Source organism: Ursus americanus, chromosome 4 (assembly GCF_024610735.1).
Source record: "Ursus americanus isolate L20-20 chromosome 4, mUrsAme1.1.p, whole genome shotgun sequence".
Classification (NCBI taxonomy): Eukaryota; Metazoa; Chordata; class Mammalia; order Carnivora; family Ursidae; genus Ursus; species Ursus americanus.
The window spans coordinates 8,186,579-8,199,891 of NC_142130.1; the positions used below are offsets into that span (position 1 = coordinate 8,186,579).

General features: G+C 39.3%; 1 protein-coding gene across 10 annotated transcripts in view; it reads right to left on the bottom strand.

Moving 5' to 3' along the window:
- MECOM (MDS1 and EVI1 complex locus) overlaps positions 1 to 13,313 on the bottom strand; it is a 545,991-nt gene that overhangs the window by 35,243 nt on the left and 497,435 nt on the right. For 7 of the 10 annotated variants that reach the window (XM_045788608.2, XM_045788603.2, XM_045788605.2 and 4 more), the window contains 4 exons: positions 11,560 to 11,662; positions 7,590 to 7,806; positions 2,336 to 2,483; positions 908 to 1,064 (listed from right to left, as the gene is read on the bottom strand). In XM_045788608.2, the coding sequence (XP_045644564.1) occupies positions 908 to 1,064; positions 2,336 to 2,483; positions 7,590 to 7,806; positions 11,560 to 11,662 (625 nt within the window). The remainder of the gene's footprint in view (positions 1 to 907; positions 1,065 to 2,335; positions 2,484 to 7,589; positions 7,807 to 11,559; positions 11,663 to 13,313) is intronic. The other 3 variants (XM_045788606.2, XM_045788604.2, XM_045788611.2) reach the window with 1 other exon arrangement.

A 13,313-nucleotide genomic window follows, 5' to 3' on the forward strand; every position in this document is an offset into this window, starting at 1 on the left:
AAATCAGTCTTGAGGTTTGTAGCACAACTCAGTGAGTCACTGTGTTTGTATGCCCCGCTGAGCAATGGATCAAAAGAAGTCCAGAGTCATTGCCCAGAGGGACCGAAAACAACGGATTTTCCTTGTGAAACATTTCAGCACAATACAGGGAACAGGAGTGGGTGGACAGAAGCAGCAGCAAACGAGCACTGAGTTTGACTTTATGCGGAGTGTGTTACTAAAGTACGGGGACGTTCTAAGTAGGTGGTCAGATTCCATGTCCCCTGAACACACACTGCCGGTAAATTTGCTTTAGTGCCATGAGTTATAGAAGCAGCATGTCCAGCATCAAAGTGAGAATGTTCTGCTTTTCAAGTAACTGAGAACTACCGGCCGGCAGCCTGTGATTAGTAACAATGCGTAGATTGAGGGGAATTTTATTCCCCCCTTTCTCTCCCCTCACACACTCACACACTCACACACACTCTCACACACACACACACACACACACACACACACACACACAGAGTCATAAGCCTCCTTGCCAAGTGGGGTGCTTCCAGGCCTTTCTGACCCAGAACAGGTTTTTACCACTTCATCTCATTTAGTGGCATCTGCCGTTTTCAGTGTGAGACAAATCCAGTTGTCTCTATTAATTCCTACAACCTGGGGAGGCTTCCCTTCCGTTATTTAATGACTTCTTTCTCTGCTCGTTTCGTCTAAAAGAAAACACTCCGGGTATTATAGACAAAATACCCTGGATCTGGGTGTAAAAGTTTTTCTTGTAACAGAAAATAGCCCTACTGGACTGGACCATAAATAGCTAAAACGGAGACCCTTCCATGGCCACATGGCCACTCTCCTGATCACAGTGCCTTTCGGACGAGAGAAGGATGCAGGAAGGAGGGCTGGAGTGTTAAAAACTTACAGATAAAGGGCTTCACACTGCTGTGGATGTGCTTGTGTTGTTTGAGGCCCGACGAAGTGGCAAACGTTTTGCCACACTCCGGGCACGCGTGGGCCCGGGCACCAACATGCTGAGAGCGGATGTGCCGCTGAAGGTTGCTAGGGTCCGTGAAAACCTGCTAGGAAATGAGTACTGATTAATCAAGAAACTTAATTCAAGGACACAATAAAGAAGACCAGGAATGACTCAAGAAGGAATTATGTTTATTTGTTTTGCTTTTGTTTATTTGTTCTCCCCAAAGACCAAAAGAAAGTTGTATTTCCAAAGCATGAGCTCCTCTAGGATAGAGACTATAAATTATTCAGTTCTGTACCCTTAGCACAAAATGTCCATCAGTATCAGTTGAACAAAATAATTAATGGCATTAGACCATATTCAAGATCTTTTTGATCCCATTTAGAGTGATTAGAGTTGAATAATAAAAATGCCAGCCAAGACATGATTAAACCTCGCGTGCTATTTCCATCCTTTAAACCAAGACACATTGTGTACAAAATTGGGGGGGGAGTTTTACTAAAGTATCTCAAATCTAGTCAAGGAGTTCCTCCAGGAGTTAAAGCTAACACTGTGTTTTAGCAAGTTACCATGAAGCTAAAACCATTCCTTTAAACATTGTACTAAAAAGAAAAGAAAAGAAAAAGTAACCCACACTTCTAGAAGCAAAACATCTCTAAAGATATTTTCCAGTGCCACAATTTCCACCGGCATGAAGAAAGATATTCAAATGATATGAAAAGTTTTGGAAACAGAAATCAACTTTAATGACATCAGGACATCTTTTGGTTAATTGAGAACCATGAAAATTAAATGATGTGAACTACTGTTTTCATATTTCGGAGTCATGGTCAAGGTGGGGTGCTTTCACTGCACCCTTATGCTATTGAGCAGTGGCCACTAAGGCACTACGCTTTTAATTAGAACCAAGTCATGATTTATGATGGGGACTTGGGTGGAAAAATCTGCAAATGTAGGAGTCTCCTATTCTTTCTGAATAGGCATTCAGAAACTTTATGTGACTTCCTCACAAATTGCTATTAAAAGAAATCAGTAAATGTGCATTGGATAAAATTTTCATTCTCCATAAGGCTATAAAACAACCCTTCACTGGCAAGCCAGTAGCGGAACCAGGAATTTACCAAGGATGTCTGACACCTAGTTCTGGAACTCACCATTAAGCCTCACTTCCTCCCTTACAAAAATAAAAGGATACCCACTAAGTGTTTTTATACACTGTACTAATGCCTTTTAGCATACAACACTGAGTCTACTTTTCTCAAGATATTTATAGTTTCCCCTCTCAAGGCTTGTTTTTATATATCATAGTAAGTGATGGATTAAGAGAGAGCAGGATGACAGAGAGAGGCCAAGTAGTCTACAAATTCACTGTACCTTGGCACAGTTTTCACATTCATAGTGCTTTCCACTGTCATGTGACATCTGGTGGCGAATTAGATTGGACTTCCAGTTAAATGCCTTGGGACACTGATCGCACTTGTATTCCCTCTCTTCAGTATGTGACAACATGTGTTTCTCCAGGCTGTTAAGAGAACAATTGATTTAATAAGACATGGTGACAAAGAACACATTCATAAACAGAATGTCATTTTATTAGTAATCAAACTGGCAATTAAAGAAAAAAGAAGGAAAAGTAGTTGAGGTGAGGAAGACGAAGGAGAAGAAACAGGCCTGTGACAGACAAAAGAAAATGTATTTCTCCTAGACTGTGTCTCACTCACACAGAGAAGTACTCCTGTTGTTAGAAACTAAATCTGATTTGGCTATCAGGGACTAGTCGCCAATTCAGGGGCACAGTAAACGACTAGTTATTTGTCCAGTTCTCGATTCACTATCATTCTAAGAGCAACACATATTGCTCATACCCACTCAATTCAAACACATACACTCAAACAGAAGATCCTCAAAAATGCTTAAGAACATGAGGCAGGTATCCTATCCAAGGCCTATAACCTCTAGATTCAAAAAGGCATCGCCACATGGGAAAGTGAGCCATGAGCTAACTATTCATCGAGGAACTTCCCAATATAACCCTAGGATGGCTGGATGGTCAGGCACGTGAACCGATGAATGGATATGGATATACACAGATATGGAAGAGTACATATATATAGTGCCTTTGAATTAGAGAGGAAAGAAAAGTGTATAATATTATAAGCAGATGCACTATTAAAGCCCCACAAAAGAAAAGCATAGTTAAAAGTTTCTCACAAGCATAATTTCTCTGGTTTAAAGCATAGAACATTTTTGCTTCTCAAACATTTCCCTCTTCTGAAACTTGTATATGAAATCTGCATGAATGTAATGAAAAGCAAATATTATAGATAATGGGTTGCTCTGATACTCCGATGTTTGTAATATATTTGTTAATTAAATACACACCTATAATCCATTGGAATACTACCCCCAAATAAAGTAACCAGAGCTCCTTGGAGAAAGCGCCTGTTTCAAATTTGAAGCCCAATGCACGAAAGTTACAAATCATGTCAAAAGAATTAAGGTACCAACATGAAAAGACACCCACTGACCAGAGATGAGGAAATTTAAGCATCAACAAAAATAATAATCTCATCCTTTAACAGACAATATTCAAAATCACACAAGCAAAGCCTCACCAGTCACCCTTGGAAGATGCGGGGAAGCCAAATCATTATTCTGAAAGCTAGTAAACAAAGGGGGAAAACTCGCCCCCATGCCTTGCTTTTCCGATATGAACTGTACTTCAGGGTGAGCAAATAAACAATGAGGGGAAGTTTCTCTGCATAGAATTAATACAGATAATAAATAGTGAAAGAATGATAGAAGTAGAAACATTCATTTTACAGCACATAAACAATTAATAAATCTAGGCAATCCATAAATAAATCTTGTGCCTCCTGAAGGAAATAAACCATAACATCAGTGAGATATTCTTTCCAAAACAATGAACCTAAATCTGATCAAGGCTTGGGATGTTTTACAGGAAGTAGAGAAGATGGAGAAAGATGTTAACACCAAGGGGACATGATCAGTAGAATCCAGACTGGAGGAAATGCTACAGGAAAAAGTAGTTTCTTCTATAAATAAATTTTAATGAGGAAGGGAGGGAAAGAGAGAGAGAAAGAAAGAAAGAGACTGACTTTGGAGGAACTTACAAATTAAGAGAGACATAAGAGATATGCCTACTAACTGCATTGGTGGACCTTAGTTTGATCTTAATTCGAACAAAAAAATTCTAAAAATAATGAGATAACTGGGGGAATTTGAACACTGATTTTATATTTGGTAATACTAAAGAATCATTATTTTTAAAGTGTGGTGTTGAAACTTGTGTTTTAAAGAGTCCGTTTTTTTTACAGATACATACTGAGCTCTTTATGAATAAAATGACATAATGTCCAGGATTTGTTTCAATAATCCGAATGAGTGTAGCTAAGACAAGACTGGCCTTGTATGATAATTACTGAAACTGAGTCTATGGGGGTTTATTACACCATCCTCTCTAGTTTTGTATATTTTGAAACTTTCCATACTAAAAAGATATTTTAAAAAAACAACTACCAAGCATGTAAGCACTCTTTCTCTCCCAAATTTTATTTTCCTGTGAGATGAATACTCCAAATTCAAGTATCGAGTAAGATGCCTGTGTGCCTAGAATACATCCAGTAGTTGTGTAGACTGCGTGGCAGTGTGTGTAAAAATAAATAAATAAATAAGTGCCCTTTCTCATATCTTGATAAATCAGAAATATCTTTCCCATATTTCTTCTCTTCCTCAGCTTCCTCCCTACAACTCTATTCATATTGGCACATGAACTTACTTTTCCTGCCTCTGTGAGTCAGTCAACTTTGTAATGCTATTCTGTTTGAGCACAAACGGTGCTATCTCTGTGAACAAAAGGTACCAGGAGAGTACTGGCGTGTGGAGTCACAAGAACGGCCCTATCTTTATCTACAACATGTAATCCTCTGTTTGTTACGCAAGTCGAAATGTTATTAAGAGAGTTAAGAGAGAGATACCATCAACTGCAGTTAACACTGAACTGAGTCAGGGACATCTTCCAATCATTGCACAGATTAATATTCTCCCTGTCATTCTCAGCCACCCAGGAAGGCAGGCCATTTTATGACATCTATCATACCCAATGTGTATGTCAAATCGTAAACTCTGAAAGCGAGGGGTAGAGACTGGCCTATACGTGGAGTCTTATTCCCATGTCCCAACTCCAAGGATATGATAGAGCTTCAAGAGTATAGTACATGGCATACGTGGGGGGAAAATAAATAGCAGTGCAAAGGGAACTTTTCTTCCTTTCTCCTCTTTCTTTCTTTCTTTCTTTCTTTCTTTCTTTCTTTCTTTCTTTCTTTCTTTTCTTCTACTCTAGCATAAAAGCCATATTCTTCCATGGAATTATCAGCTATCAGTTTATCAGTGATAGAAAGAATAAAAAGGCACGTGGTTCTTACAGAAGCAAATGTGCATTTCTTTCACAAACACAGAAGCAATCCAGTCAGTCATTAGTGAGACTTCTCCACTTTTCATAGAAAAGCCTTCTGGGTTCTTTTCAACTTTTACATATCAACCTTTGTTCCTCACCCTTTTTTGTGTGGGGTAGTGGGGGAAGGGGGTATTTTTTTTTCTCAACATTTTACAGAAAGATACAGAACAGAATAATTACCATGTCCAAAAAGGATTTCTCATTTGTTTAAAGTATAAAGAAACAATATAGGATTCGATAAAGTGGAAAATATTCGGGAATGTAAGTTCTGCACATGGCTAAATTATATAACCTAAAATACCACTTAGACGGTCGACATCAGGCTGCATCGTGACATGCTAGATCATCTGGCTGAGCTCCTGAAAAGTAAGTTTTGAGGGTTCATCCGATACCAGATAATTAGGTTTCCTTATTGTTTTCCATTGAATGTTTGACTGAAGGAACCAAACTGACAGTGGCTTTTGGCGTTAAGTTGACTCAGGCTCAATCCTACAGCTAGTCAGAGTAAGAACCTCTCTCCACCTAAGTGTCTCCATACACTTCTAGGGGGAAGTAGGCATTACATTTTAGTGTTTAGTCCACCAATTTTTGTTTTATGATGCTGTCCATTATTTCCGATAACAAAACTGAAGGAAATATACTTAATTTCTGGCATCAGAGATACTGCCTTACATATAAATACTTTCCTTACCCACTAGTATTTATTACTTTCATTCCGTTTTTTAAATTTGGTCACAGTTGTATTTATGAGATATATTTATTTTTATTACAAATCTATTTTTTACCAAACATCTATAACAGATTTATTCTCTACATGGATTTATATTAAATATTAAAGGTGAGTTTAAAGGGCACTGGGAAAGCCCTTTTATTCCCCCTTTTCTCTCTAAAATTAGGCCTGAATTTTCAAACCTAGAAATTCATTCTTTTGACTCAGTCTCCTCAAGGAGTGGGTTATACTTGACTCTTTTTTAGTTATTTATGCACTAAAATCAATGACTACTGTATGAAATCCTTTCCTGTAAGAAGCCTAGCCAGAAAAGAGGATGCAGGGAAATCAACAGAGAGAAAGAGGAGAGGAAAGAAGGGAAGGCACTAAGGAAAGAGAGGAAACAAAATGGTCAAGGGCAGTAGGTGGAGTGTCCAAGATAAACCATGGGTAATTCACACTCTCGAGTAAGGCCAGTTGATACACTACCATTCCCACTTCAATACGGTAATGCTCATTTGAAATTCTGATTCTAGGTTCCAAGGATCGTTTCTGGATTTAAAAGCAAAGAAATGAATGCAATCATTAAAACCTTTTGTGGGCCAAGGCAAAAACCACTAGGTAGAAACAAACAGAAAACCTATTAGCTGGTTATATACATCCCTGATCTTAAAGACTGTTCTGTAGCATAATCATCACTGTAGTTTTCCAAGGGCGGATTCCAGGGTTGTTGTTTTCTTTAACAGAAATTTAAAAAAAAAAAAAAAAAGTTCTTGAATGAAGTTCAAAAGCCTACAAAAAATTAATATATTGCTGATACGTGATTTTTACTTTGTTAAAAATAAGTACTAAAGAATAATTTCATTTAGATCATGTTTACTTTTTCCCATTTTCTTCATTGGGCATGATTTTTTTATTCTTTCATATACGTGTGGTTTAGATAAATAGTTGAAATGAAATCCACAGGTGACAAGGATCTATCAAAAGATCATCGATCTTTCATTAAGTGTATACCAGAACCAATCCTTTTTTTTTTTAATCATCTAGATGTTTCTAGAGGCAGCTTTACTACTTGGCATATGATGACTTTAACTGGCATCAGTGTTGTTCCAGCACTCTTGATTCTTCCTTTAAGTCCTATTTTACGCTGCAACGTTAAGCTTTCAGTTGCCGATAACACCGCTTAAATAAACATAAACACATTATTTTCTGTCTAGCATCAAAATAACTAATTACAACTCCATTGTAAATGTTTTACAGATAAGAATTTCCAGTGAAAACTGATTTCTGAACATGTCGCTAACACACTTTGTCAGGCTCATTGCAGTTCCAAATTTCCCATCTGCATAAATTCTGAAAATTCAGCATACCGACTGCATACCAACAACACTTGACTGCAGAGGAAATAAACATGTTCCATAGTGCAACAAGCCATTTCTAACCTTTGCAAATCGGGGAAAACTTGGTCACATTCCTTACACTCCTGGATTGCATGTATGTCTCGGAGATCATTTTCGCTTTCAAGTTTTTGTTGGAAGTCTTCTTCCACCATTGAAAATGCTGAGTGAGGGGTACTGCAGGGGAACTTCTGGTGATCTGCTAGCTCAGCCTTGGACTCAAAGAGCTGGTCACAGTCCTCGCAGCGATATTGCCGTTCTTCTGTGAAAATAATTCAGATGTTACCAGGCCTGGGCTGATCAGGAAGTGTCACCACAAACCAGCAGTTCTTATCGAATTATGGAAGACATAGTGGAAATGGTTTAGTCGTCATTTCCACCACTTCAATTTTACCCTGAATTAAAAATAATACCTGTAGAGAAGCCAGGATACCGTCCAGCAGTGTAATGTGGTTCCTGTGACTACAGTACAGCCTCCTCACCAGATAAAAGCTTTATGGCTTAAACCCTTCCAGGAGTTAATATTCACAGGATATTAAAGTCATAATGACCACTGACTGTGCATCATCTATTTCCTCAACCCTGTTCATGGGTACTGATATTTCTCAAGACCTGATCATGAGAAATTATATGTCCGATGTTTATCCCATTCTCAGATGAGGCTACTAAAGCTCAGAGAAGTTCAGTAACCAGTCAGGGATTATAGAGCCAAGGGGTTGTGCCAGGGTCTGAACCCATCTTTGTCTCATACCCTTCTCACCGTGCCATGTTACCTGGAGGGCACGTGGGACACCGAAGCCCTATCTGAGTCATGCTTGTACCTGGTTAATAGCAGTAAACTTGGATGTTTCATTACATTCCTCATTACCACGTAATGGGACACAGGATGTTTTTAGTACCCTTTGAGGCTAATTTATGTTACCCTAGGGTCAGGGCTAATTGGCAGGGCCCTGTTAAACAGCAAACATATCATGAATTTGCACTCTGAATCAGTAAGATAAATAAATGGTCCTAGTGGGAACTAGCGATAACAAGGTTATAAAGTATCAGGTAGTGATCGTATTGTTCCTACTCTTTCCATCTGAACTGCTTTTAGCCCACTCATGAGGCCACACTATGCACAGATCACACAGACACAATCACAGAAGTCTTGAAAACAGCTCACAGTGCTGCAAAGACACCCAGGACAACATGATACATAATCCCTGTTTTATAGAACTACAGGCAGGACCTACAGCCAGTTGTTCACTGACTGAATGTTTTTGTGGGAACATTTAGTCACCAACAAATGCTAGGCATTTTGCTAGGGAATGACTACATAAGGAACTCAAGGGGATACACATGTGAACAAATAGAGTGTGATGTATTTTATGACAGATGCATGCATAGGGCCTAAGGGAGCCCAGAGGAACGTGTCTAATCCATCTAATCTGAGGGAGCGAGGTTCAGAAAAGGCTTTGCAATGAGCAAGCATCAGCCAGGTGAAGTGGGATGAGGGAGGACGTTTCAGGCAGTGGGAACAGCGGGCACCAATGGTTAAAGGAAAGGAAGAGCGTGGCAGCTTGTGGAAAGGCAAAGCCGTAGTAAAATAGGGCAGGCTGATAGGGCGCATGTAGGGAAGAAATGGGAAGTGAAGTAAGAGAGGGTAGCAGATCACTAGGGGCTTTTGGGGCCCGTGCCAAGACAGGAACAGAAAGCCACTGAAAGTTGGAAAGCCCGGCTATAGTGTAACAAGTTAAGCAGAAGTCAAATGGGATGCCACTGTTATAATCCACACCCAATACTGGTTTGATTTAAACTAAACCAATAACAGGGGGCCCAGTACGGTAAAGAAATCACTATGTAGATTTATACATGTGTCAAGTTTGGACTGTAGAGGGTTAAGGAAAAGCAGCATACTAAAATAAATCACCTCAGCTCTAAAGTCAGGTTTCTTGATGACATCTTCCAGGTAATGGAAACATTTCCTATACTCTGTCACACTATTCACATATTTAAGATCTACATTTAGGATGTGCCTGGGTGGCTCAGTTGGTTAAGTATCCAATTCTTGATTTTGGCTCAGGTCATGATCTCAGGGTCATGAGATTAAGCCCGGTGCTGGTTGTGGAGTCTGCTTGGGATTCTCTCTCTCTCCCTCTCTGCCCCCTCCCCCACACCCACTTGCTCTCGCTCTCACTCTCTCTCTCAAAATAATAATCATCGTCATCATCATCATCATCATCATCTACATTTAGGATCTCACCAGCAGTCTGAACACAAACAGAAACTCCAGGCCACACGGATGGATGGAAAAGGCCTAGGATTTAGAGATAGCAAGACCTTGGTTTGAAAGCTGACTCTACCACTTTCTAGTCATGTGGTCTTCGCCAATTTACCTAGCTTTAGGTAGCCTCAGTTTTTCTATGTGTGTAATAGAAACGATTCCTTTCTTACAGGTTTGATCTATGTGTAAGACCAAGTGAGATGATAAATGGAGAGTATGCATCTGGTATACAGTAATGTGTGTGATGCTTGTGTTTTATTTTCTCTCTCCTAAGCAATCTGAAATCCTAGAAGTATAAAACACAAAGCACCACTTAAACACCATAAACATTACATATAGCATATATGGTATATATAGAGAGATATGGATATGACATGATGAAAACAAAAGGCAACTGACGGATTCAAGAGCATTGTAAAGGCAGGTCATTTATGAATCGTAGCCCTAAACAAAGAACAGTCACTTCTATTTAATTTTTTTAGAGTACCTATATTGCTAAACATATTTAGAATTTAGAATATTTAGAATATTTATATATCTAGAACCCTTAGAATATTTATATATCTAGAACATTTATGTTGCTAAAAATAATTGTTTGAAAACCTTTTTAGACCTAACATTCACCAATGAAAGTTGCCTTGCACTAGAGAAAACCCAGATTATGCTTCTTATCTTCGAAGCACTCTTAGCCGTCACAGACCCCATGGATCAGACGCCCTACTCAGGCTGAAACTCTACCCGGCTGGTTGAGAACACTGGGTCTCTAAGAAGAGAAGAATTTCCAAAAGGTTCCCAAAAATATAACTGCTGTAATCTACAAGAAGGCAGAATGCAGCCCAGCCAAAGGAAAACATGTTCAAGTGAAGAGCCAGCCAAGACAGGCAGGCTCCTTCGGAGGAGCTGCCGAAGCAGACACTGAGGTTCTTCTGTCACAGATGCCAGAAGGACGGGAGGGGGCTCGATCCCCACCTGTCAGCTCAGTTGGGGTGAGAAACCCTTCCCAGTGGTCCTTCCAACTAAAAAACACTCTAAAGACACCATTAGATTATTTTGAACCAAATTATGTTACATTAGGAGAGAGAAATAAGAAAGAGAAAGAAAAAGTACTCAATTTTCATCCCAATGATACAAATCAATACGGGTAGAATTTTCTCTTTATCTGTCTTGTACATACATAACTAGTAACTATAATTGTCTTGATTCCCCCCCCTTCATTTGATTTAGAATAGGTATCTGGCAAATAAAAACTTCTCTGGCTGTAAAATTTCCTCATGTGTACTTTTCTCCCAATCCCCATCCCCCCAACCCTTGCCCATATGGTCACGCTGGCTAGGGTTTTACTCACATTGATACACTTTTCCCAGTAAGAGAACATCAAATGGGAAGAAACAACCACTAGATTTATGAAAGCCCAAACCGAGTTCTCTGAAATTACTTCTGTAGAGTGAAAGGATTCTCCCCATAGTCTAAGGGATTGACGAAAAATTTAACCATGTGATATCTCAGTCGAAATATTCAAAATTCCTTTGGCCTCCACTTTAGGGAAGACCTCTGCTGACTTGAGCTTCACAGTAACATCAGCCAGGCATCAAGCCAAGAAAAGAGCCAGTTACAAGAGAAAGAGTTTGCGAAAACTGACGTTGAAGAGCCAGGAACACCGATACATGCCACGTGCAACGGCCTCATGGGGATGCTGCATCCCAGCGACCGAGCGAGGGCAGGGAGGGTGGTGGCGTGAGCAGTACTAACCGTGGATATCCGGCGCCATAGTTTCATGGGGATAGTCTTCACTCTTCATGAACAGCAGGAGCTCCTCTCCTGGGGCAATGTCTGCGACTACTCTGTAAAATATCTGCACGCGACCAGAGATGGATGGGGTGGGAAGAGAGAAAGAAGTGAATGTTAAGAAAGGGCAAGATATCCACTAATATCTGTACGTCTTCTCAGACCTTAACATATGTCTTTTTATCAAAAGAAGTGTGACTTCTGGTGACAAATGGAAAGCTGTGACTCTCATGCCAGTACACAAACTCTTCCAAATCCTCCTTCACCAATCAAATCGTCTTCATACAAGGCTTTCTGTGTCACATATACCTTGTGTAATGTTTAGTGAAGAACTTTCCCTTCTTTGAATTCTTCACTCTAGTGAACCACCCAGGTATTCACAGAGCTGAATATGTCTGGCATTATCCAGCAGTGGCCTTGCAAAGGGCAGCAGGGGCACAATGACCAAGCTTAGCGCGTCCTCAAAAGCAGCCACCTTCTCAACAAGGTGTTTTTAAGGATGTGACATAAGGAACTGAGCTGTAGCAATTCTCCTGTCAAAGGAGAATCTTCTGTTTTTAAAAAGCTTAATCCCCCTCTCACCAACTTTCAGTACACCAGATCCAGGACTTGCCCTCATGCCCCAGCTCCTGACTCCCACTCTCTGAAAGCAGGTGGTATCCCTTTAATTGATTCATTTATCAGGGTGGTAGGGGGTGGTGCTTATTCCCCTGCTTCCTAGCAAAATTCTGAGGAGAGAAAGAATTTAATAAATCTGTTAATGACTGACTAAAAAGCTGTGGGGAAAAGTGGACCTGTAATTCCCCAGAGCTGCCTACCTTTCCCCTGACCAGCTCTGTGACCTTAGGCAAGTCATTGTCCAACTTACTTGTCCAGGTTTCAGGGTTTTTTTCATCTACAAAAGCATTTTCATTCACAATATACACAAATATCTAATTTATTATGTTGTACACCTGAAACTAATATATTATATGTCAATCACATCTCAAAAAAAAAGCATTTAATCATGAAAATATTTAAGGTGCTTATTCATTTTATCACAAAAAAATGTTCCTAGTTTTTAATCTTATTCTAAGATTATTTATTAAACAACAATTCCATGACCAGATAGAGGTTGTGGAAGAAAGAATGAAGTTATACAATTAACTGGTGAAAATGAACATCCACACACACAACCACCAGAGCAACAAAGACAACAGCAAAACTAGGGATTCAATTGCGCTCAGTCTCAATCGATGGGAAAAATTCACATGACACAAATTACTAAGAACTATGAGAATGTATCTTCAGAGGGCATTGCTTTAACTCTGTTGGTTTCTTGCAGGATATTTGACATTTCAAATGGAGGAAAACTGAGTAAATTAATATCTTATAAGATCAACAGAAATGTGCATAACTTTCATGGTATTTATCTATTTGTTTATCCTTCGAAAAGCAGAAGACATCAAATATAAGTATGTGCCTCTTTATTCCAGTAGGTGGCTCTAAAGTCCAATTGTTTATTTTCCTATAAAAACATCATAGCACCAAATCGTGCTAAATCCAAAAAATCAGTCAATGAGGAGTGTTTTCTGCCTAGTTTCTTTCCTGTCAAAATGAAATCATTTTTTTCAGGCAACAGTAGTTTAACCACGTGAAGTTGGTTTATAGAAAGTAATGCCAAACGCAAAATGTTGCTAGAATATGTCATCATATAACCTAAGATTCTTTATATCTAC